The following is a 27,286-nucleotide window of genomic DNA, read 5'->3' on the forward strand; positions in this document are numbered from 1 at the left end:
GGAATGGATTGGAGGTGAGGATTATTTTGTTGGAGATCTGAGGTAGTTGGAGCTGGAGATATCTGGAAGCGTTTCCTCAGCCAAGACATCAGATGAGATTTCTATGGGTCTTGTGAATATCTGAGAACAATAGGGTCACAAAGAATCAGACATGACTGAAGCGACTTAGCACACACACATCACCTGATTTCCTGCAGTCTTCATGAAAATGCTTCTGGTGTTGAAAGATGTTAAAGGACTGATGAGGAAACTTGTAGCCTTGGGATCTATGACAGAAGTCTTCAAGGCCAAGGTTGCCAATGAAGCATGGATAAGAGGCATACTATGGATGACTACTGAAGAAAGACTCTATGGCTAGGCTTCAACTTATATGAACCGAGAACTTCATATGTTCAATTTGGATTTAGAAAAGGCAGAGGAACCAGAGATCAAATTGTCAACATCTATAAAACCAACATAGAAAAAGCAAGGGATTCCAGAAAAGCATCAATTTCTGCTTCATTGACTACACTAAAGCCTTTGACTGTGTGGATCACAACAAACTGTGGAAAATTCTTAACGAGATGGGAATACCAGACCACCTTACCTGCCTCTTGAGAAATCTGTATGCAGGTCAAGAAGCAACAATTAGAACTGCGACATGGAAAAATGGACTGGTTCCAAATAGAAAAAGGAATACATCAAGGCTGTATATTGTCACCCTGCTTACTTAACTTATATGCATGTACATAATGCAAAATGCTGGGTTGGATGAAGCACAAGCTGGAATCAAGATTGATGGGAGAAGTATCAATAACCTCAGATATGCAGATGACACCATCCTTATGGCAGAAAGTGAAGAGGAACTAAAGAACCTCTTAAAGAAAGGGAAAGAAGGGAATGGAAAGCTGGCTTCAAACTCAACATTAAAAAAACTAAGATCATGGCATCCAGTCCCATCACTTCATGGCAAATAGATGGGGAAACAATGGGAACAGTGACAGACTTTACTTTCTTGGGCTCCAAAATCACTGCAGATGGTGACTGAAGCCATGAAAGTAAAAGATGCTTGCTCCTTGGAAGAAAATATATGACAAACATAGACAGCATATTAAAAAGCAGAGACATTACTTTGCCAACAAAGATTCATCTAGTCAAAGCTATGGCTTTTCCAGTAGTCATGTATAGATGTGAGAGTTGGAAAATGAAAAAAGCTGAGCACCAAAGAATTGATGCTTTTGAACTGTGGTGTTGGAGAAGACTTTTGAGAGTCACTTTGACTGCAAGGAGATCAAACCAATCAATCCTAAAGGAAATCAGCCCTGAATGTTCATTGGAAGTACTGATGCTGAAGCTGAAGCTCCATTCCTTTGGGCACCTGATGGGAAGAACTGACTCACTGGAAAAAAACCCGATGCTGGGAAAGATTGAGGGCAGGAGGAGAAGGGCACAACAGAGGATGAGATAGTTGGATGGCATCACTGACTCAATGGACATGAGTTTGAGCAAGCTCTGGGAGTTGGTGATGGACAGGGAGGCCTGGTGTGCTACAGTTCATGGGGTCACAGAGTGGGATACGACTGAGCGACTAAACGGAATTGAACTGAATGTTTATGACAATTTTTTTCTTTTAGAATTTTTTTATGAGGACCATTTTTAAAGTCTTTTATTGAATTTGTTACAATATTGCTTCCATTTTATGTTTGGTTTTCTTGGCCGTGAGGCATGTGGTATCTTAGCTCCTGGCCCAGGGATCGAAACCACACCTCCTGCATTGGGAGGTGGAGTCTTAACGACTGGACCACCAGGGAAGTTCCTGTGACCATTTAAAGCACCTAAATGTGGAAGCTGGAATTCTGCAAGCATGACTGATATAGGATTTTCCACTAGTCAGGCAACTGGAAAACTGAAGCAGGTTATATTCCATTTGGAAAAACAAAGAGAAAGTGACATTTACTTCCCACTAGTATTGCTAGCTCAGCTGGTAAAGAATCCTCCTGCAATGTAGGAGACCCCAGTTAGATTCCTGGGTCAGGAAGATGCCCTGGAGAAGGGACAGGCTACCCACTCCAGTATTCTTGGGCTTCCCTGGTGGCTCAGCTGGTAAAGAATCTGCCTGGACTGCAGGAGACCTGGGTTTGATCCCTGGGTTGGAAGGATCCCCTGGAGGAGGGCATGGCAACCCACTCCAGTATTATTGCTGTAGGCTGCCAGACTCCTCTGTCCATGGGGTCGCAGAGTCAGACTTGACTGTGCGACTAAGTACAGGACAGTGTTGCAAAATTAAGTCATACTGTCTACATCCAGAAAGTCAAAGTTAGGAATGCAGCTGGCTACAAATAGCAGAAAAGTCATCCAAAGGTGACTTAAACATAAGGGTATATTTTTCTCAAGAAACACCAAGCTCAGAGGTCAGCTGAGGGCACTGGTTCAGCTGATTGCTAGTGTCCACCTGCCCCAATTAGCGTGTTGGCTCTATTCTCCTATTAATGTTTTAAATTTAGGGTCACAGGCTGGGTTATGATAGACACAGACTTATGTCCACATTCAGGGCAAGAAAAAGAGGGAATGGGACTGTGCCAAATCCAATTGTCCTTTTCATGGGAAAGTAAAATATGCACTTGAAACCTGCCAGTGATTTCTTGTTGTGGAGAGCTGTTTCTCCTGACCGCATGTGACTGTGATGCTGGGAAGTAGGTGTTTTTGCAAAGCCTAGAGTGGCAGTAAACAAGGAATAGGGCACCAGTGTCGGGCATGGTTCAGCAAATCCACAGGATCTGCCATGCACTGAAATTTCAAAGTGATCTGGCTCGTACAGAAGGCCCCCCAAGTCTAGCCTTGATTGATCTGACTCACCTTCTGTTTAAACTAACAGGGATTCTTTATTTCTTCACAGGAGTCCTTCATGGTTCTTCAGATGCTGGTATCCTTGCTTCTACTTCACAGGTCTGATCCCTCTCCTTAAAAAATTTTATTATGTATATTACAAATATTTCTTCCCAATCTGTCTATGAAAAGTGAAAGTCAAAGTCCGACTCTTTGCAACCCTGAGGACTATACAGTCCATGGGATTCTCCAGGCCAGAATACTGGAATGGGTAGCCATTCCCTTCTCCAGGGGATCTTCCCAACCCAGAGATCAAATCCAGGTCTCCCACGTTGCAGGCTGATTCTTTACCAGCTGAACAACCAGGGAAGCCTATATATGCATACACACACACACACACACACACACACACACACACACACACACACACACACATATATATATATACATATGTATATATATTATTTTTGTTGTTTTTTAACTTTTGGCCATGCTGCAAGCCATGTGGGATCTTAGTCCTCTGACCAGGGATTGAAACCGTGCCCCTTGCGTTGGAAGTGTGGAGTCCTAATCACTGGACTGCCAGGGAAGTCCCTGATATTCTTTCTTTAAATCCTACTTGCTTCATGAAATCTTCTCCACAGGTCTACATTATATTGATCTTCCTATTTTCAAAAAGTGCTTATAGGTAACATTTAAAATAAGTGATAATTTTGTATCTTTTTCATTTTACGGTTAAATGATATCCATATGATTTATAGAAAAAAATAAAAGGATTCTATGGGAACTTCTCTTGAAGTGAAGTGAAAGTGTCAGTCACTCAGTCGTATCCGACTCTTTGTGACTCCATGGACTGTAGCCTGCCAGGCTCCTCTGTTGATGGAATTCTTCAGGCAAGAATACTGGAGTGGGTTGCATTCTCCAGGGGATCTTCCCAACCCAGGGAATGAACCCAGGTCTCCTGCATTGCAGGCAAATTCTTTACTGTCTGAGCCATCAGAGAAGCCCCAGATTTCTCTTACATTTAATAATTTTAAACAAAAAAGTCACAGAAATCTGTAAACTTTCTACTTCATATGGAAAGTCATGATTATTTCTGCCTAGTAATATTTCAACTCCTTTCTAAGGGACCTAGTAGGAAAGATAATGAAAGGGCTTGCACAAAATTCTTATTTTATAACTGAGTGATTTTTGTGATCATAGATTAAATATGATTTCTGGACCCATTCCTAAGCATAATTGATCCTTATATGATTTTAGGGTCCTAAATGTGCATTTTTATAAAGATCTCAGGTGATGCTGAATGAGATGGTCCACCTGATCATGCTTGGAAGGTCACCTCCACAGAGAAGTCAGAGCTGTTGAAAAAGCTAAGCCTCAGACCCTGGATGAAATCGAGAGAGCTGCAGTGTTCTTGCAGTTTGCGTTAATAAGCAATGACTCTGACTGCCTGTGAGTCTTTGTCAGGGTAGTCCAACGTTGTGACTGTCCAACAGGCTGACTGGTATGGACTACATGCCATCCCCTCTGCTTTTGGTTGGAGCCAGTCAGTGAGGAGCCCTGGCAGAGGACTGGAGGGAGGAAGATGGATGGAGTGGGGATGGTCAATCCTTGATCCCCATGCGAGTTGCCTTAGTCCGGCTTTGTCCTTCCACAGAGCATCATCGTTTATCTCAAGGTGGCCTGCCGCTCACAGGGCTGTCTTTCTGAGTTCCGGCAGCCACTCCACACCCTTGTTTCTTAGGACCTGGGGTGTTAACAGAGTCACTGCTGGATTTGGGTGCTGCGTGTGTCATGGTTCCCCTTCATCTCTTCGACTTTTATTTATTTATTCATTTTATTGAAGTATAGTTGATTTACAATGTTGTGTTAATTTCTGCTGTACAGCAAAGTGGCTCAGCTGTATATATTATATATATGTAAAATTTATGTATATATTCTTTTTTTATATTTCTTTCCATTCTGATTTATCACAGGATATTGGATATAGTTTCCTGTGCTGTACAGTAGGACCTTGTTTATAAATCCTATATGTACTAGTTTGCATCTGCTAATCCCAGACTCCCAATCCTTCCCTTCCCCATACCACCCCCCTTATTAACCACAAGTATATCCTCTATGTATGAGTCTCTTTCTGTTTTGCAGATATAATCATTTATGTCATATTTTAGGTATTTTATGTACGAACTCTTTGAGTTTTTTTCCAATTTGAGTTTGTTGCTAATTTCTTGTTGTCTATTGGTGTAGAGAGAACTGGAAGACACAGTGGGACAGTTTAATATGGATATAATCTGAATTCTATGAGTAAATGAGAGGATAAACACAATGAAAAATATGTAATATATAAAAGTACAAAGCAAAAAAAAAAAGAATAAATATCCAGGATGGATTAAAGATAAGTAATCTTGATATAGAGGAAGCAAAATGCATATCAAGTAATAATAAATTGATATATTCAATTTATGTGTAACAGATACTGAAGAAAAAGAACCCAACAAAAATATAAGACCTTAAAATCTGTCAGAATGAAAAATGGATTACACATAAACGAATAGTAGTTAAATGATGTCTTTCTTCTCGTTTGCAATGAAGGAAGCCAGAAGACCCTGGAATAATAGATTTAAAATAGTGAGAGAAAATAACTATCAACCTAGAATTATAGACTTGGGAGAATGTTTCCAGGATAAGGGTGAAATAAACATAATATAGTTTTAGGCAAAATAAAAACTAAGAGAGTTTATTTCTAGCAGACTAAAGAAATTTTGGGCTTCCCTTGTGGCTGAGCTGGTAAAGAATCCGCCTGCAAAGTGGGAGACCTGGGTTCGATCCTTGGGTTGAAAGATCCCCTGGAGAAGGGAAAGGCTACCCACTCCAGTATTCTGGCTTGGGGAATTCCATGGACTGTATAGAAATTTTTAATGAATGTGATATAGGAAGAAGAAAAATGAACCCTTAGGAAAATCTGAGAAGCAAGAAGCAAGTCAGCTCAGAAAACGAAATACCTGTGTGTAAGTTTAAAAAGTATCAACTGTGTTAACTGGTAATGATACATCTAATTTCTGGAGTTTAAAAAGATATATTTAAAAATCTTGAAGAGCAATGGCATAAAATTTGAGAGGTGTATATTTCAGTGTATTAAATAAAGCTCCTGTTATTATAAGCATGACAGTCAATGTTTAGGGAGTCATAAATAGAGGCTGGGCTTCCCTTGTGGTTCAGAAGGTAAAGAATCTGCCCGCAAGGCAGGAGACCTGGATTCGATCCCTGGGTTGGGAAGATTCCCTGAAGAAGGTAATAGCTACCCACTCCAGTATTCTTGCCTAGAGAATTCCATGGACAGAGCAGCCTGGCAGGGGTTCATGGGGTCTCAAAGAATCGGACATGACTGAGCGACTAACACAGACACACAGGCTAGGCTTGTATTTCAGTAGCAGAGATTTAAGGCAATTATCTGAGAGTAATTCAGGGGACAAAAATCTAATGCAATTCACAATATCCAGAGTAGTACTTGACATTTTGCAGAGTTTCCTGTTCTTCGCATCCCTACAGCAAAAATGAAACTATATTTTGCTTTCAGACAGGAAGGTGCCAGACAGTGATGGGCTGAGATACTGAGGGGATTCCTTTTCCTGATTATTTTGAAGGAGTCTCAAGAGGGATTTCTATTCCCAACCACACACCCTTTCTTTCCAGAGTTATAGTACATGGAACTCCAGAGCTGGTAGAGAAGTCTACTTCTAAATTAGAGACGAGGTTCGCATACTGAGTGGCTGACATGATAATAACTCAGAGCAGGGACTACCAGCTAGAACAAAGATTCCTTTCCTCTGCCTCAGGGTTTTCTTTAATTGAAATAGATTTCTCTTCATGTTTTATGCAGTTCTTGTACCCGAGCAAACTGCATTTTATGGACAAAAAAGAAAGGTCATGGAATCTCTTCTTTGATTTACTGCTTTAGTTGGGGCCTGCACTGGAAAGTACAATGAATTCTGCTTCTTTGCAATGCTGGGCCAGTCCAGGTAGTCCATTTGGTTTCATTTTGGCTTGAATGCTTCCTACAGACTGGGTCTTAATTTCTTCTAATAAGAACTTTGGCACACACACACAGACGGGCGGCCTCTCCACGTACCTGGTTAATTTTTAATGCTCTATTAAGTCCGGAATTCAAAGCCCAGACTTTTCCTTTTGGTCCAACAGCAGTACTCGACTTTGGGTGCCAGGTTTCAAGGGCAATATAAGCAGTTTAATAACCTAGAAAGATTTTCATCATTTCTTTCACTCTACATCTTACCATTACTCATGGGATATGAAAAATAAAGAGATTGATTTTCTTTGCTCAGAACAGAATTCCATCTTTGGTTTTACTTCAGTGATGTGTATAGGTCCCAATGCATCTAATTGCTTTTCTGGAAGCCTCGCAGCTCTCAATTCACCTCACAAGTAGCTTGAGAGGCATGATACTTTGGAGGACTCAGCTTCATCTGCTAAATACAATCTCTCAGCTGAAAGTCAGACAGAGAAGGAGAAATACTGTATGACATCCTTTATATGTAGAATAGAAAAAGAAATGATACAAATGAACTTCCTGACAAAACAGACACTCATAGACTTAGAAAATGAATTTATGGTTGCTGAGGGAAGGGATAGTTAGGGAGTTTGGGAAGATCATGTCCACACTGATATATTTAAAATGGATAACCAACAAGAACCTACTGTATAGTACACAGAACTGTGATCAATGTTATGTGGCTGTCTGGATGGGAGGCAGGTTTGGGGGAGAATGGATACATGTGTATATATGGCTAAGTCTGTTCTCTACTCACCTGAAACTACCACAACAGTGTTGACTGACTATACTCCAATACAAAATATAAAGTTTAAAGTTTGAAAAAAAATACAGTCTCTCATGTCTTGTATGCTGCTTATCAGCATCATGCTCTGACATGAAAACAATTTAGCCCCTAATGTTAATTTGTATTTTTCTCAAAGAAAAATAAAATATTAATTTCTATTTTCTCAAGGAAATTTTACTTTGTCTAAGAGCTAATTTTTTTTTTAAGAGCAGGACTTCTATCAAACAAGTGAAAAATAATTTTCCAAATAAAAATTTCCCAAAACAATGCCACAGTGAGTTTGAACTCTTTTAATGTCCTTCATTTTTTTATTTAACAGGCTTCATAGAATTCAACAAATTTCTATGGAAAAGATAGAAGGGTAAGGGCTTAGACAACCTTCAATCAGCATGGTATTCTTTTTCTCTGTTTTGTCAATAAGTCCCACTTGTTCTTAGTTTTGGATCAATGAAATTCAGTTGATAGGGCTCTGTTTTGTGAGGTGGCGTGGGATCCTATATTCCACATCAGACACTGAAGGAATGTCTATATTTTGTGAGCTTGAAATCTGCTTGTTCAGGTTACAAAAGTTCCTCTTTATTTTGGAATAGGAAGATCCATATTTATTTAAAAAAAAAAAGAGTTCTGAAATTTTAAACAAATTGTGAAGAATATCAATATATACATGAAACATAAATGTACAGCTCAATAAATTCTTGTAAAGTGATCATTCATATAACCACTGCCCATGTCAAAATCAAATGTGCTGACAGCACTCTAGAAGTAGCTCTGATTGTCCCTCCCAAATATTAAACCTAAATGTGGCCACTCTTAGCTTCTAATACAGTAGTTTAGTTTTTTCCCTATTTTGGAAATATAATTAACTAGAATCATTATTTATATACATTAATCTATATGCAAAGAGTCATACATGACTGAGTGACTTAACAACAATATATATTCTATCTGTCTATAATAGATGATCAATAAATGGATAGATAGATACAGAGATAAAGATGTAAATGTAGATGTGTATATTTCTGTTGGTGACATACCTAAGAGTAGATTGTGGGGTCTTTTTGTTACATGTTTTTTCAGATCAGTAGTGAATAAAAACTGTTCCCAAATAGTTGCACCATATACTCTCCTACGAATAGTCTGAGTTCCTTTTGCCCCATGTTAGTAGCAAGTGGTGCCATTCTCTCTGGTTTTAGCCCCTCTGCTGCATAAGTAGTAATATCTCACTAATTGAAATTTTACTGATGACTAATGAAGTTTGAGCACATTTTCAATTGTTAGTCTTTTCTTTGTAATTCTTGCCCCATTTTTCCACTGTGTTGGCTGTACATTTTCTTATTGATTCATGAGTTATAACATTCTGGATATGAGGTTTTTCTTGACTTAGAAGTGTTACATATGGTACTTTGCATGATATATTTTGATGAGCAGATGTTTTGAATTTTAAACTGATTTGTGTTCTTGATGTTTTCCTTTAAGGTTGATGCTTCAGGTCAGGAAGATCCCCTGGAGAAGGAAATGGCAACCCACTCCAGTACTCTTGCCTGGAAAATCCCATGGACTGAGAAGCCTGGTAGGCTACAGTCCATGGGGTCGCAGAGTCGGACACGACTGAGCGACTTCACTTCACTTCACTTTTTGTATATGGTTTTTAAAAAATCTTCCCCTATAGATATAAAGATACTTTCCTATATTATCTTCTGGAAATTTAATGTTTTGCTTTTCTTACTGAGAGCTATGGGCTTCCCTGGTGGCTCAGATGGTGAAGAATCCGCCTGCAATGCAGGATACCTGGGTTCGATCCCTGGTTTGGGAAGATCTCCTGGAGAAGGGAACAGCTACCCACTCCAGTATTCTTGCTTGCATAATTCCATGGACAGAGAAGCCTGGCAGGCTACAGTCTATGGGGTCACAAAGCGTCGGACTTTCACTTTCACTGAGAGCTACAGTTCATCTGGAATTACTTTTTACATGATTGTTTGTACGCGTTTTCTAGCTTTCCATATGGATATACTGATTACAGAACTTCCAGGGTTTCCACTCGATGTTCTCAGACATTGACAGTACACATCCATCTTTACATTATTTTTCCTGTATTAAAATGTATCACTCCCATCTTCTGAGTTAGCATTTGTGATTTAACTGAGGGCTTCCCTGGTGTCTCAGATGGTAAAGAATCTGCCTGCAATACAGAAGACCCAGGTTTGATCCCCTGGAGAAAGGAATGGCAACCCTCTCCAGTATTCTTGCCTAGAGAATTCCATGGACAGAGGAGCGGTCCATGGAGCTGCAAAGAGTCTGACATGACTGGACGATTAACACGTTCACTTTCTATGATTTAACTGGTCAGAAGTCAAAACTTCTGCTTCAAAGGGGAGATAGGGATGAAGAAAGAACTGAAGAATGACTAAAATTCTCTGTGCTTCACCAGCTGTTTTCAGAGAAAACCCCACATGGCTGTCTCACCTCAAGGAAATCTCTGTAACAGGCTTGTCTGTTGGTTAGCTGCTTGTTCCGAACTTGATGCTACCTTAGGCTAGCCCAGCCACTGGGCCTTCCTGTCCTCTTGTTTCTGAGATTGCCACTTTAACAGATAACATTCTAAGTTAAGTAAGGTCTCTCTGCAAAGGTAGCAAAGCTGTTGGTTTCCATAGCCTGCCTTGTTCTGATTAAATCCTCTGCCCTGACAATTTGTTGGGTGAGGGGCTTGGGAACCATAGGTAAGAACTCCACAGGCTGGCCATTCTTATGGGAAGCTCAATAGTCTTTAAGAATAAGTGCTTCTGCTGGGGGGAAGTTTGTTTCTTGAATGCTGAAATGTTTGTTTTGGACACTTTCAGTCAACTTTATATTTGCTTTCTTGGGGAAAGGACTTGTTGACCACTTGCCACATCATGTCACAAATCAAAGCTCACTGATAATATTTTAAGTCACAAAATATTTCATGCTTTTAAAAACTAAGTAGTATGTGCATGTGTATTGTACAATATATTAATCAAATATTCGATTATCATTCAAAGGTGAGAAATCTGGATTGAAAAAAAAATATGGGAGATGTTGGAATACTGCTAGCATTTAAAGCCATGAAACTAAGTAGGATCACATAGGAAGTGATTTACATTAAAAATTATCCTAGAACTAAGACCTGGGACATTTAAATATTCAGTGGTTTATGAGTTGATGTGGAAACAGCAAAGGAGACAGAGAAAGCGACTTCTGAGATACGGAAAGAAACAGGAGCAATGCCATGTAAGCCAAGTGGGAAAAAATGTTTTTTTGTTTAAACTGGATTTATTCAACTGGGTTAGATCTTGATGTAGCCAAATAAAATGAAGACTGAGATTAATACAGTTGGTTTGGTTACATAATGGTCATTGGAGATCTTGTTCAATGTTGTTTCAATGGGATGGGATCAACAGAAGTTTTATTGGAGTGAATTCTGTAAATATGAAAGGAGAAAAATTAGTTCCAGGTCATAATTTTGAAGAGATTTTTTTCCATAAAACAAGAAAAAAATGACAGGGGTATAGCAGGAGCAGTCCATGGAGTCAAGGGAGATACTATTAAGGCAAAAATGGGAGAGAATAAAGCAAGATTACAGGCACGATCTAGCAGAGAAAGGATAATTGTTACAGAGAAGGTGGGAGCTGATTGTCTATCTTTATAAAAGACTTAGAAGAATTAGCTCTGGATAAGGAGGAAGAGGTTGAGGAAGTTTGCAGAAGGAACATAGAAATATAGGAGAAATTAGAGGAGTTGGCTTTGAATAGGAATTCATTCATAGTAACAGAAAAGAAGGCAAAGCGCTGGGCACAGGCTCGGTGGAGATAAGATATCATAGTGAGACCTCCTGGAAATGGAAGGTGTCTTATAGCCTCAATATGTAGTAAGGCCATCATTTGAGAATGAGGATAGCAGATGAGGTGTATTATGTTTGAAGAAGAGAGAGGAAGTCGAGGTAGAGTGGAATATTTGATTCCCTCAAATAGACAAACTTGTGTTCCTAAAACAACTACATCATTTTTGTTCATCTGATACAGAAAGACCAGATTTCAGTGAATCATTGGCTTTGAACTCAGTAATTATATTTTTTAGATAAATTTAAGCATTTAGATTCACTAGGCTTTGTAATATCCCATTTTGCATCATTGCCACCCACTCAGCATTAGAGCAGGGAATAATTACTGTTTCTGCATCATGCTTTGCACTGTTTCTGGGTTTCACAGCGGGTTTCAAAAACCAGTAGGAGTTGTTCTCAGCATCATAATGTTGTGTTTCATAGGTACAGACATTTTTTGAAATGAAACTTGATAATTCCAGGTTAACTAAGACTTTGAGGTTAAAAGTAGTGCCGCTATGTTACTAATGCACCATTTTGCTCATTACTATTTATAACCCATCCATTTTCATTTGCAAGTCAAAATCAAATAACAAAAAAAGATATTAAAGAAAACCACAATATATTCATCTAAAGGAAACATCTTTAATAGGTTATTTTAAGCAATCAAATGAGTAAACTACTGCAAGTGGCTTGCTCTTGTTATTCATTTGCTATATCATGTCTCTTTGTGATCCCATGGATTGTAGCCCACCAGGCTCCTCTGTCTATGGGATTCTCCAGGCAAGAATACTGGAGTGGGTTGCCATGCCGTCCTCCAGGGGATCTTCCTGGACAAGAGATCAAACCCATTTCTCCTGCATTTGCAGATGGATTCTTTACCACTGCGAGTGGCTACTTATGTGAAATATCTATTTTCTATACTAACCAAATAATTTCCATAGTTAATCCTAATTTTAACTTTCCACTTTGACTATTCAATACCACACAGACTAATAAATATGCAACATGCATTGCGCTATTTCTTCACTATTTGTTGTTGCCTCTGTTTGAACTAATGAGCAATACACTACTAAGTCAGCAGATAAGTTGTGAATTTCATAAAAGTGAAATGATAAATTTGGCAAATAGAAACTGCTGCCAACTATGTAAAATCACCTCTGTTAGGTAATATATCACCAAAAAATTTAGCGGGTTAAAAACAACCCTTTATTTCATAGGTCTGAGAGCTGGAATTTGGGGTTGAGGTCACTGAGTCTGGGTACTTCTGACCTCTGTTGAGCTTGTTCACATGTGTGCAGTCAGCTGCCAGTCTGACTGGGTGCTGGCTACCTAGCTTGTTTCTCTTCCTCCTGGTTTTGATTTATCACTGGGCCAGCACTGGTCACATGACAGTGGAGGGTTCAAGAGCAAGAAGACAAAAGTGCATGTCCCTTGGGGGCTAAGTTCATGACTGGCAGCAGCACTTTCGAAATATTCTAGTGATTGAAGCAAGTCACAAGGCCAGTGGACATTTAATAAACCCTAACCCTTGGTGCGAGGACCTGAAAAATCACATTGCACAGGAATCTGTATCATTTTGGTTATTTTTGCAAAACATTTACTAAGTGAAAAATTAATCTAGGTTGCCATGCCCCCCTCCAGGGGATCTTCCCAACCCAGGGATCAAACCTGTGTCTCTCATGTCTCCTGCATTGGCCCTTGGGTTCCTTACCCCTAGCACCTCCTGGGAAGCCCAATCCAATGGACAGTTATAGTGTAATCATTAAAAATGGGCATGAGTAAAAATACTGAAGAAAAAGGGAAATCTGAATTTAAAACAAAGCATTTCAATTTTTAAAAATCAGGTTTTGTGATTTATTGAAAAAATGCCTCCATGATCAGGAATCAGCTTTGGCTTTATTATGCAGTGGCAGAAAGGGAAACACATACCATGGGGAATAGTGGGGGTTGTTCCAATAGAGGATGTTAGAAAAATATGTGCTAGAATTTGGGTTTGTGTTAGGTGATTTGGGCAACAGTTTAAAAAAGGGAAGCTTAGCTCTGAATTGGATGCTGTCAGGGAATGGGTGTCTTAATAGACCTTATCTGGAAGAAAGGATGACTCCAATAAGCCAGACTGTAGAGTTATAGCTGGTAAAGACATGGCAGTGATTCATGTTAGCCAGGATGGAAGGATGTTTGATGTTTTGGTGGTTTGCACAGAACCTCAGTTTGTACCTTGACAAATGTATTATAGTACCCTTAATAGAGTTGATTTATTAGAAGTTTATATTAGGCTTCAGGTCATAGTAACATTGCTACATTTCCAAGTAAATATTTTCTTCTCATTCCCCTTCAAATTATTTATCTTGAACAGTTTTGGAGCTTCCCTGGTGGCTCAGATGGTAAAGAATCTGCTTGCAATGGGGGAAACCTGAGTTTGATTCCTGGGTTGGGAAGATCCCTTGGTGGAGGGCATGGCAACCCACTTTAGTATTCTTGCCTGGAGAATTTCCACGGACAGAGGAGCCTGGCGGGCTATATTTGTTTCATTCACTGCCTCTCAATCTGCTTGGTTAAAACATTTAGCAATGTCCTTAAAATTAAGATTTCCACTGTTTGGAAGAATATATTGGACTAAATTAGGATCACTTTATATGTGGTTTCATATCATGGCCCGAAAATACACTTTTAAGTATTTTATCATGAAAAAGAGAATGATCAGTCTAAATCGCAACAAGAAATGAAATTCATGCACAATAAGTCATATATAGAGCTTCAAGAGGGACATTTAACTTTTCTTTGAAGCAGTTTGTCAGTGGAATGAACAACTTTATTCACAAGTTTATTTTTTCCTCAAAATTTTAGCAAATTTTTAAAGTTTTAGTCACATTGATCATTTGGAAATGTAAGAAAACAAGGCTAAAAATAACCCTGTAGGTGGCAGTCAAACTCTAAATATGAATTTAAATATTCTCCTTGTTATAGCTGATTGCTATCCTTGGAAAGCACTTTTTAAAAAGCCAACACACTTTATAATACTCTCTTTACTACCATTTTGCAATATGTTTGTATTATTGGCTCAGCAGTAAATAATCCACCTGCAATGTAGAAGATGCGGGTTTGAACCCTGGGTCGGGAATTCCCCTCGAGAAGGAAATGGCAACTTACTCCAGTGTTATCACCTGGGAAATCCTATGGACAGAGGAGCCTGGTGGACTGTAGTCTAGTCCAGTTCAGTACAGTCCGACTCTTTGCAACCCCATGGACTGCAGCACACCAGACTTCCCTGTCCATCAACAACTCCCGAAGCTTACTCAAACTCATGTCCATTGAGTCGGTGATGCCATCCAACCATCTCATCCTCTGTCATCCCCCTCTGCTCCTGCCTTCAATCTTGCCCAGCATCAGGGTCTTTTCAAATGAGTCAGTTCTTTGCATCAGGTGACTATAGTATTGGAGTATAGTACTGGAGTTTCAGCATCATTCCTTCCAGTGAATATTCAGGTCTGATTTCCTTTAGGATGGACTGGTTGGATCTCCTTGCAGTCCAAGGGACTTTCAAGAGTCTTCTCCAACACCACAGTTCAAAAGCATCAGTTTCTTGGTGCTCAGCTTTCTTTATAGTCCAACTCTCACATCCATACATGACTACTGGAAAAACCATAACTTTGACTAGATGGACCTTTGTTAGCAAAGTAATGGCTCTGCTTTTTAATATGCTGTATAGGTTGGTCATAACTTTTCTCCCAAGGCAAGTGTCTTTAAATTTCATGGCTTCAGTCACCATCTGCAGTGATTTTGGAGCCCAAGAAAATAAAGTCTCTGTTTCCATTGTTTCTCTATCTATTTGCCATGAAGTGATGGGTTCAGATGCCATGATTTTAGTTTTCTGAAAGTTGAATTTTAAGCCAACTCTCTTACTCTCCTCTTGGACTTTCATCAAGAGGCTCTTTAGTTTTTCTTCACTTTCTGCCATAAGGGTGGTGTTATCTGCATATCTGAAGTTAATGATATTTCTTATGGAAATCTTAATTCCAGCTTGTGCTTCCTCCAGCCCAGCATTTCTCATGATATACTCTGCATATAAGTTAAATAAGCAGGGTTACAATATACAGCCTTGAGGTACAACTTTCCCAACTTGGAACCAATCTGTTGTCCCATGTCCAGTTCTAACTGTTGCTTCCTGACCTGCATACCGGTTTCTCAAGAGGCAGGTCAGGTGGTCTGGTATTCCCATCTCTTGAAGAATTTTCCACAGTTTATTGTGATCCACACAGTCAAAAGCTTTGGTGTAGTCAATAAAGCAGAAATAGATATTTTTCTGGAACTCTGTTGCTTTTTAATGATCCAGCAGATGTTGGCAATTTGATCTCTGATTCCTCCACCTTTTCTAAAACCAGCTTGAAAATCTGGAAGTTCAGGGTTCACAAAACCTGTTAACCAGAAACAAATAGACTGCCAGACATTTCTCCAGCAAAGACGGGTTCATTAAGGATTTGCAGAGAATTATAATTTGAGTTCCTCAACCCTGCAAATTCCCACAAGGCAAAGGGAGGAGAATGCTTTTATAGAGAAGAAAAGAAAGTTGGGGGGTAGGGGGAGCTATTGTGAACAGAGGACATGGCTTTTCATTGGCTGAATCCTCGCCAAGAATGGAAAGGAAAGGAACCTTTCTTTTTCTTATTGGGCTCAGCTGTTGTCACAGCGTGTGCAAGCTCCCCTTCTGGTCTTTTTCATTGAGATTTCTGTTTGTTAATTTTTTACAAATGCTTTATAAAATTGAAGACTGCTTTGGACTTCCCTGGTGGCTCAGATGGTAAAGCGTCTGCCTACAATGCAGGAGCCCTGGGTTCAATCCCTGGTCGGGAAGATCTCCTGAAGAAGGAAATGACAACCCACTCCAGTATTCTTGCCTGGAAAATCCCATGGACGGCGGAGCCTGGTACACTACAGTCCATGGGATCGCAAAGAGTCAGACACAACTGAGCGACTTCACTTCACTTCACTTTCCTTTATTTAAGTTGAATAATCTTCATCGATTTATCCATGTTAGTACGTATGCCTTTAAGATGTTTAAATTGTTAAATCTTCCAATTCTTCACTGGCCTCTTCAATATTAGCTGTCAGCGATAAATATTTGTCATTTGCCCATTTAAAAAACTTATTAAAAATGAATCCAGCTTTTTTAGTGGATATTTTCTTGTAATAACAATTGATGTCATATCAAATATAAAATGCAATATTTTTACATTTATCAATTAGTCCTTTCCCAAAGTAAAGTGAAAGTGAAAGTGTTAATCGCTCAGTCTAACACTTCGCAACCCCATGGACTGTAGCCCTCTAGGCTCCTGTCCATGGAATTTTCCAGGCAAGAGTACTAGAGTGGGTAGCATTCCCTTCTCCAGGAGATCTTCCTGACACAGGGATCAAACCTGGGTCTCCTGCATTGTAGGCAGGTTCTTTACCAAGTGAGCTATCAGGGAAGCCTCAAAGTAATATCTTTTCTAAACTATAAATCACCATAAAAATTGAAAAAGTTTTTCTAAAACTATATGTTCAGAAGAATCTCAAAGAATGTATCTGGAGCTGGCCCTTTCTAGGCTACAATTTGTTTATCTGAAAAACCAGGAAGCCAGATTAGATGAGCCCTCAGATTCCTTCCAGCTTTAGGTTAGAAAGTGTCAAAAGAAAAGGAAACACATTTTGTTTTTTCTGATATACTAAATGTAGGTTGTTCTTTTTTGTCTTTCTAGATTATACCGCATTTACTTCTTTGTCTTTTTAGGTTTTCTTTTGTGGTCTTTCTCACCAGTGTTTTCTAAGGTAGAAGCATTCCCATTTATATATTGGCTTCTTCTGCAGATTCATTGTAACCTTGCTATCTAGTTAAGAGGAAGATGGCTTTGGATATGGCTCCAGGGCAATGGTGAGAGAAAATCAGAGGGTCTCACTTGAAAGAAATGGGATGTTACATTTTATTTCTGGGAGGTAGTGATTTTGCCAGAGGGAAAGAGTCATTCTACTTTAGCAGGTTTTATTTTTTTTACTTTTGCATCTTTACCCTCGGACTCGGGTGCTTGAACCTACAAGTCTGCTAAATCGTTCCATGACTTTTTATCACATTACATACAACAGTCTTTCAAATGTAAGGTCAGAGTGTAAGTCTCTTTTGATATCATGGTTGTAAAATGAGAAGTGGTGCTTATTTCAGATAAGACCTCTTTTACCTTCCATGAAAGTGTTATTCACACTTAATACCTGGATTTTACAGATCAGTAAAAAAAAAAAAAAAGAATAAAACTGAGAAGATGGAGTAATAATGTTTGTAACTACTGAAATCACAAATGCATGGCTGGATGATACAGGAACAGGTCATTTATTTCAGTCCCTTCATTGTCAGAGAAACCTGCTGTTAAATTAGCCAGATAAATGGGTCTAAAATCTTTTTATGCTGCACTGTATCATCAAGGCCTAATGCTTCTTTTTCAACATTGTTAAGTCATCAATTTAGGCTTTTAATTATGTTTCAGTCATTGGCCCTCCCGCATATTGTTGTTCAGTTGCTAAGTCATGTCTGACTTGTTGCCACCCCATTGACTGCAGCAAGCCAGGCTCCTTTGCCCTCCACTATCTCTTGGAATGTGCTCACATTCATGTCTACCATCTGCAGTGATTTTGGAGCCCAAGAAAAGAAAATCTGTCACTGTTTCCCTTGTTTCCCCTTCTATTTGCCATGAAGTGATAAAACTGGATACGGTGATCTTAGTTATTTGAAAGCTGAGTTTTTAAGCCAGCCTTTTCACTTCCTCTTTCACCTTCATCAAGAGGCTCTTTAATTGCTCTCTGCTTTCTGCCATTACATTGGTATAACCTGCATATCTGAGGTTGATGATATTTCTCTTGGCAATCTTGATTCTAACTGTGATTCATCCAGCCTGGCATTTCATATGATGTTCTCCACATAGAAGTTAAATAAGCAGGGTGACAATATACAGCTTTGACATACTCCTTTCCCAATTTTGAACCAGTCTGTTGTTCCATGTCCAGTTCTAACTGCTGCCTTTTGACCTACATACAGTTTTCTCAGGAAACAGGAAGGTGGTCTGGTATTCCTATCTCTTTAGGAATTTTCCAGCTTGTTATGATCCACACAGTCAAAGGCTTTAGCATAGTCAATGAAGCAGAAGTAGATATATTTCTGGAATTCCCTTGCTTTCTCCATGATCCAGTGATTGCTGGCAATTTGATCTCTAGTTCCTCTGCCTTTTCTAAATCCAGCTTGTACATCTGGAAGTTCTTAGTTCACATACTGCTGAAGTCTAGCTTGAAGGATTTTGAGTATAACCTTGCTAGTGTGTGTGTGTGTGTGTGTTAAGCCGCTTCAGTACTGTCTGAATCTTTGTGACACAATGGGCTGTAGACCGATAGGCACCTCTGTCCATAAGATTTTCCAGGTAAGAATACTGAAGTGGATTGCTATGCCCTTTACCAGGGGATCTTCCCAAGTCAGGGATTGAACCCGAATTTCTTACCTCTCTTGCATTGGGAGTAGAGTTCTTTACTACTAGCGCCACCTGGGAAACCTCGTTAGCATGTGAAATGAGTGCAATTGCATGGTAGTTTGAATGTTCTTTGGCATTGCCCTTCTTTGAGATGGGAATGAAAACTGACCTTTTCCAGTCCTACGTCCACTGCTGAGTTTTCCAAATTTGCTGACATATTGAGTGTAACACTTCAACAGTATCATCTTTTATAATTTTAAATAGCTCTTCTGGAATATACTTTCCACATATAGGACTTTTAAAAAAAGACTAGAAAATAGTAACTGAGCAGAACTCCTTAACACATTCAAATTGTAATTTCCTTAATGCTTTGAGGGCAATCAAAGGAGACACTTGAACATTTTCTTTTGAATCTTCATCTCTCAAGTTAGTCCTGCTTAATTAAGATCTAGTTATGAATTTCCAGCTCCTAAGTCACTCAAAGTTCAAGGTGATTTCATCCTTGAATTTTGGAGAAATACGAAAGTGGTAGAGTGATTATTTTCTCTTCTCTTAAAGGACTACAACTTAACTTGTATAAAGCAGTTTAATTGTATATAATTGTATTGTTTGCTCAAGAACATAATGAAATGTTATTTGCCAACAACATCACAAAGGAGATGGGTGGGAACAAAGCTGTATTGCGCTAAGGAAATGATACCAGGTGGTCATTCAAAGTTACAGGGGCAAATGTAGAGAACCAGAAAAGGTACATAGAAGATATAAATATGTATACAATAAGTGCTATAAATCTATACCTCCTCTCATTTCTTTTCTCAGCTCCTTTAAAAGAAATACAATTAATAATTAGAACAATTTATTGTAGGATTGGCATGATATATAGATGCAGTGCGAATAACAACATTACCACAAAAACTCAAGCTCTTCAGAATTAATGTTTCTATATCTCAGTGGAATTATTCCAATATAAATCTAGAGTATATTCTAATAAAATATATACAAAACCCCCCAGAGCAGCAACTAAGAAAATCCTTTTTTAAAAAATTGAAAATAATTAAAGAAATTACAATGTTACATTAAAAAAATTACTTAGTGAAAAAATCCTTAAAGGAGGAACAGAGGAATAAGAAAGATATTAGGCAGAAAGCAAAAGGTATATGTCAGATGTAATCTAACCCTATCAATAAAAACTTAAATGTAGATCAAGGAAACAATCCAATCAATTGTTATATATATGTATTTAGTTAGATATCACGGAGAAGGCAATGGCACCCCACTCCAGTACTCTTGCCTGGAAAATCCCATGGACGGAGGAGCCTAGTAGGCTACAGTCCATGGGGTCGCTAAGAGTCGGACACGACTGAGCGACTTCACTTTCACTTTACCCTTTCATGCACTGGAGAAGGAAATGGCAACCCACTCCAGTATTCTTGCCTGGAGAATCCCAGGGACGGCGGAGCCTGGTGGGCTGCCGTCTATGGGGTCGCACAGAGTCGGACACGACTGAAGCGACTTAGCAGCAGCAGCAGTTAGATATCAAACTGTACCAAACCGATACAATGACCTATACAGGATAATAAGGGGCTTCCCTGGTGGTGCTAGTGGTAAAGAATCTGCCAGTGCAGGTGACTAAGAGACATGGGTTTGATCCCTGGGTTGGGACGATCCCCTGGAGAAGGGCATGGCAACCCACTCCAGTATTCTTGTCTTGAGAATCCCAAGGACCGAGGAGCGTGGTAGGCTACAGTCCATAAGGTCACAAAGAGTTGGACAACTGAAGCGACTTAGCATGCATACACAGGATAATCAGTTCAGTTCAGTCGCTCAGTAGTGTCCGACTCTTTGCAACCCCATGGACTGCAGCACACCAGGCTTCCCTGTCCATCACTAACTTCCGGAGCTTTCTCAAACTCATGTTCATTGAATCAGTGATGCCATCCAACCATCTCATCCGCTGTTGTCCCCTTCTCCTCCCACCTTCAATATTGCCCAGCATCAGGGTCTTTTCTAGTGAGTCAGTTATTTGCATCAGGTGGCCAAAATATTGGAGTTTCAGCTTCAGCATCAGTCCTTCCAATGAATATTCAGGATTGATTTCTCCATCAAACAGTGTCCTAGTATTTCAGAAAAAGAGCTTGCAGTCATTCTTTTACCTTTTAAATGTTTTTCTTAATGCTCTTATATTACCTACTGTTACTTATTGATTTGCAGCTTCATCTAAGAAATGAAATGGCCAGAAGCAAATGTTTCTTGATATTAATCCAACCCCTGACACAGACCCCAAAATGTTTATGTATAGGTGAGAGATGGACATGCAGAGTTTCGAAGTGAATGCTGATCTTCCTTTATGGCTAAAGGATTATAGCTGGAGTTGTCTGGAAGGACAATGAGTCTGTTTTCAAGGTATAGCCTCAGCCCCTAAACCATCCTCCTTTGTTCTGCTTTGTACAATTGGAGCTGGATCTTGTCATCAGTTAACACTTGGGATAATGTTTAGCATTATGGTAGAAGACTCTAGAAGGGTTCCACAGGAGAAAGGACACTCTTCTTCCTGAACCCAGTGGTTTTCCCCTTTTGCTCCAGCGATATGCAGCTAAACTGCCCTTCCCATGAGGGGTCACTCAAAAGTGCGCCCTCTGTGGGTGACTTCTTAGAAAGTTTTATCAGAACTCCAGATACAGCTTTCTAGCGAGATTTGTTCTCACCTCAGAGGGGGCTTCCCAGCAAGTTTCAGCGACCTGCTCCTCCTCTCCTCGTTCAACTGGTGGCTTCCTAGTGGTGCTGCTGGAATTCCCTAGTGCAGCTAGTTTCTGGCTGGCCAGGCCTGGTGCTCAACAGCTCAGGGAAATTCTCTCCCTGCAGCGGGAGGCAGCTGCACCTTCTCCAGCTGGTTCTGAGCTTCAGTCTGGGAGACTTTCTCCCAAGACGCTCTTCCTTGAATACTCTGTTTTAGTCCTAGCGGGAGTGGCTGCCACTTACACCTGCTTTTTCTGTATTCTTTAGAGTCTCTCTATCCTTTTTATTAGTAAATTCCCTCTGATGAATGGATAATTCTTCATATTCAAATTTTCCAATTCAAACGACTGGTTTGGTTACTGCCTGCGAGCCGACATTGTCTGATACAGACACCATACAAGCACTGGGAAAAAGCCGGAAGATGGGCACGTCCTCTGTGACCACGACATCCTGAAAGAATCCACTCTTAGCACTTGGTCCTGAGCTTGAAGGGAGGTGTCTAAGCGCTCCCTTTTAAGCTCTCACTAGATTTTATTTCAATAAGGTTGTTGCTATCCAGTGACACTGGGCAAGGCCACCGCACCATGAGGGCCAAGTTGGGCTCCAAGAAGACGTGGCCCTGGAAGCGGATGCCATTCACCAACCCAGCCTGCAAGGAGGGAGCCCGTTCTTCCACTGGTGACAGGCAGCTGAGGAGGGCAAGACTGCCCGTTGCCCACATTCGATAAGACTGTCGGTGCCCGTGCATTCAGAGCAGGAGTACCAGCTCTAGCTTCACCACGACGCTTGAACAGAGGCAGAAACTGACCACCTCTTTGACCTCGGCCGCTGCTTTGGCCTTGCTTCTGTCGTTCGCCATGCCTGGGATGATCGCCAGCTGTTGACGGAGCCACCTGCGGAGGACTTGAAGGAGCAATATTACCGCGTCTGAGCCACACTGGACAAAGTGTAGGCCATGGAGGGCACAGACCTCGGGGTACCAGTGTTTGATGCTTGGCACTGACGACGGCGGAAGGAACAACTGAAGCATCGCTGTAAGTGGCCTGTAAGCACGTGATGGCGGATGAGTACCCACTATATAAGCTGCTCCAGATTTAGTCCCGGCAGAAGCAGCGCCTTTGGGAGCGCGGGAGCTTCTGACGGCCGCTGACCAGGCTGCCCAGCAAGGTCCTCCTGACGCAGTCACCTCAGAAAAAAGGGGCCGAGATGTCGGTTGTTCCTGAGACTCCGGGCATGACTACCCTAGCAGATGGAGCTGCTAGGGTCTATGGGACAGACTATCAAGGCCTAGAACCAGTGCTGAGTGAGGAGCTGAGCGCGGAGGAGGGGTTGGTGCGCAGGTTCAGGGAGGCGCGGCCCGAGCTGGCAGGTGGACCAGCTCGAGCAGGGTGGCGCCGCCCGTGAGGACGAGCCCCGGGCGCTGGCCCCGGCTGGGTGCTGCGAGGCTGCCACCCCGCGTCGGTGCGGTCCCGGGCGGAGCCTGAACCTAGCCTGGGGCCTGATCCCAGCAAGGACACCATCGTCTACCATCTGCGCACCCATCGCGTCTACGAGGAAGAGACGGGAATTATCTCCAGCTGCTCTTCTGAGAAGAAAACCGGGAAACCGTGAGAGGCCGCAAGGGGTGAGGGATGCTGCTGCGTAGAGCTGGTGAGTCGGAAAAAACAACCGAAATCCTTTTTACCTAAATGAGGATGAAGGGAGTACCTTTCCACATCAAAGTAGGAAATGCTTCTTCATATCTGTTTAAATAACCTATGTTTATATAAATATTTGCTTCTTTCAGTATGTAGTTTGTAACATACTTTGTCGATGCGATCTCGTTTTTATTTTTTTTACCCCCGAAGATATAGAGTACCCTAAAGATTCACAATGAATTTCACATGTTATTGTGTAACAGCGTTTATTACATTTCCTACCGAAGAATCTTATTCCCAGAGGAGAGAGAGCTAAAACTCTCCGGCAGAGTCGAAGGGAATATTTTTAAGTTCGAAGGTAAAGGCTATAATACTTAGTACTTTAGTTAATTTTATATTCTGTTCCATACTAAGAGTGTATTCTGTTTTAATGTGTAAAAATTATGCTTAAATTGCCATTAAATTGCTTAATATTTTCCTTAAAATTTCTGACATAATATTTAAGCCCTAGGAAGATATACATGATTTGCAGTAATTTTTTTTAAGCAGTGATTTTTTAAGTGGGACTTTCTACCTCCTAGCACATGGCTAAATTCCCCCGAAAGTGTAAATTCCCTCTTATGATACATAGTGACTGTATTCTTGGGGAAGAGTCTTAAACACAGATTCAAGGTGGCTTATTTCAGTTTGGCCAACCCTACCTGCCTACTAGGTCTTCAGTGTACCACCTGTTTCTTCTTGGGCTCAAAAGAATCCTTAAGCTTTAAAAAGATTTTTTAATTGAAGTATAGTTGAGTTACAAAGTTGTATTGGCTTCAGGTGAAGAATCCTAAAGCTTTGTGTGGAGGGATGGTATCAGGAAGAGACTCAGGTGCTATGTATACAATTTGGGACCAGGCATCTCTCCTCCTGCTTGGCCGTTAGGGAACGTGTTAGCTGATAATAAATTGAAATCTCCTGTAGATGATATCAGACGATAATGGTTGTTCCCTGAGCCAGACTTGATTGTGTGAAGTTTGGGTTGTTAGTTTGTGTGCTCTACTGTCTGTAGTCCTGTGGGACAACTTTGTCCTTCATCAAGAACAATAGTCTCTCTTGGTTGTCTTTTCTTGATGTGAACCAGTTCACCATTTACTCTGGACATTCTTGCTGTGATTTGTAATGTCATTTTGATTTTCCTTTTTTTCCCTTTTGTTTTTACCCCTATCTCTCCATCCCTTCCCGTATCAGCAAAAGGCTAGGGCAGTTATTTTATACTGTGGAAAACCCCTTTCCTTGAATCTACTGCCTTTGGTGGAAATCAAAATTCTTTTGAGTTCCTCAAAGTCTTAGAATTTTGGAGAAAATAGCTAGAAATGAAAATATTTCAAAGCCACCTTTGTTTTTCTACCTTGCTGTAGATCTTACTTTAAGAAATCCTCAGTTTACCATTTGCATTGTCGGAAACGAGGAACCTATGAGGAGAGAAAACAACCTAGTTTCATAACTCTGTTATATCCTGCTATAGCTTGGTATTTCAGATACTGTTTGTATGTTTCCTGTTGGATTGCAAATTCCATGAAGGGAGGCAGAATGCAAAATACAATTTTGTTTTTATTATTTGATATAATTTTGCCAAAAACAAATTTACCAATTTCTGGGGGAATATGTGCCCACTTTTGATAGCTCGTTGATTCTGAAAGATTATTTTAGAAACAAGGGGACCTAATTCAATGCTGGGAGACCTTAAAGTCTGCTTTTCCTCAGAGATGTTTTCCATGGCTGTCAGGGCCCAGTAGCAGCTATCATCGGGCCATGCTAGAATCATGCAGCTACTTTTTACCTTGTTTTCATTATGATTTTATTGGGTTGACTGAAAAAATTTGTTCAAGGTTTTCCATAAGATCTTATGGAAAAACCTGAATGACCTTTTTGGCCAATCCTTACTGAGAAACCTCTTATGGAATAACTTCTATGTAATCAGAAATGTAGACTCTTAAGCCTTTAAATATAGCCTTTTTAAATGCTTTAGAACTTTAATTTGTAGTTTGTGAAATAGTGCTTGTAATGCTCATTAATGTTTTATAACTTGAGGAAAAATCACAATGTAGAAACTTCAAGATTCAGGAAAAAGAAAAAAGACCTCAAGCTATTCTCCCTTACTAGAGTTAAAGATTGTAAAGAGACCTCACTTCTATAAGAAGCATTCTGCAAACAATACCAAAATTTAGTACTTCCATTTATATGTTGTCTAATGAGTTGATAATGTTAACATTATACTTAAATTCATAATGTTTTCTTCCTGGCTTTTGATTTACATTATTATTTTACCATTTCTTGAATCTTGTAATATATTGATTTGATAACTTACAGAATTTTCAGCCTTGTGACTATTTCAACAAATCTTAGGCAATAAGTGAAAAAGTGATGCCATTATTAAGATGATTTATTCTAAAGTTTGTACTATTCAATACAAAAAGCAAAAAGAAATATACTCAAGAAATAAAGAGTTGCCAGAGGGATATCAACACTTAACACTATTGTCCTATCTCCCAATCATTGTTTGCAGTCTAAAAATGATAGACTCTTATAACTAGAAGGCTTCCCTGGTAGCTCAGAGGGTAAAGCGTCTGCCTGCAATGCAGGAGACCTGGGTTCGATCCCTGGGTCGGGAAGATCCCCTGGCGAAGGAAATGGCAACCCACTCCAGTACTCTTGCCTGGAAAATCCCATGGACAGAGAAGCCTGATAGACTACAGTCCATGGGATTGCAAAGAGTCGGACACGACTGAGCGACTTCACTTCACTTCACTTATAACTAGATTCAAGCTTTTGTTCTAATTTGGACAGTTTCTGTCATCAGAAAAAACTATATAGACAACATTCCTTTAGAGACAACATTTATCATTGATAAGGGAATGTGAAGGAGTCATTTGAATGAATCTGAATATTTTACAGTGATGTACATCTGTTCGCTTTTCTTAAGTACAATGACTTAATCTCCTCACTCAGATTACCTTTAGAATCTGTGTTTGAAATACCATGTCTTCCTTAGGTAATTTGAAAAGGAGCATACCTCAAGTGTGTAAATAGTTCAGTGACTGTCCTTTATTTCAGTATCAAACAACTGTTTTCCACAGTATGTATGCATATAAATATATATATGTATGTGTATATATATATATGTTTTTAAAATTCTTAGTCTCAAAAAAAGACTTTCAAAACCGCTTGAAATATATATATATATACACTGTATGTTTTATATATACATATTATAGGTATGTTTATGTATTATACATATATACATACATATTAGGCTTCTCAGGTGGCTCAGTGGTGAAGACTCTGCCTACCAATGCAGGAGATTCTGAAGATGTGGGTTTGATATCTGGGTTGGGAAGGTCCTCTGGAGGAGAAAATGGGGACCTGCTCCAGTATTCTTGCATGGAAAATTCCATGGACGGAAGAGCCTGGCAGGCTAGAGTCCATGGGGTCACAAAGAGTCAGACAGGACTGAGCTGTTGAGTTCACACACACATACATATTATATGTTCATATATGGTCTGTACATATAGATATACATAAATGTTTCAGGATATTTTGAAAGTTTTTGAGACTGAATTTTAAAACCATATTTTCATGGCATTCTAGAGTAACTGGAAGTTCTAGGAGAACAAATAAAAGCACCTTGAGAATTTTATACTCTATTATTTGCCAACAAAGATCCGTCTAGTCAAAGTTATGGTTTTTCCAGTAGTCATGTATGGATGTGAGAGTTGGACTATAAAGAAAGCTGAGCGCCGAAGAATTGATGCTTTTGAATTGTGGTATTGGAGAAGACTCTTGAGAGTCCCTTGGACTGCAAGGAGATCCAACCAGTCCATCCTAAAGGAAATCAGTCCTGAATATTCGTTGGAAGGACTGATGCTGAAGCTGAAACTCCAATATTTTGGC

General features: G+C 40.0%; 1 protein-coding gene across 7 annotated transcripts in view; it reads left to right on the forward strand.

Moving 5' to 3' along the window:
- Positions 1-27,286, forward strand: part of C8H8orf48 (chromosome 8 C8orf48 homolog) — a 269,196-nt gene that overhangs the window by 72,371 nt on the left and 169,539 nt on the right. For 5 of the 7 annotated variants that reach the window (XM_081520959.1, XM_081520955.1, XM_081520956.1 and 2 more), the window contains one exon: positions 2,876-2,925. In XM_081520959.1, coding sequence (XP_081377085.1) covers positions 2,876-2,925 — 50 coding nt within the window. Of the gene's footprint in view, positions 1-2,875; positions 2,926-22,821; positions 23,367-27,286 lie in introns of those variants that run through there. The other 2 variants (XM_081520960.1, XM_081520961.1) reach the window with 1 other exon arrangement.

The sequence above is a fragment of the Giraffa tippelskirchi genome, chromosome 8 (genome assembly GCF_054371585.1).
Source record: "Giraffa tippelskirchi isolate mGirTip1 chromosome 8, T2T-mGirTip1v1.2.pri, whole genome shotgun sequence".
In the NCBI taxonomy this organism is placed as follows: Eukaryota; Metazoa; Chordata; class Mammalia; order Artiodactyla; family Giraffidae; genus Giraffa; species Giraffa tippelskirchi.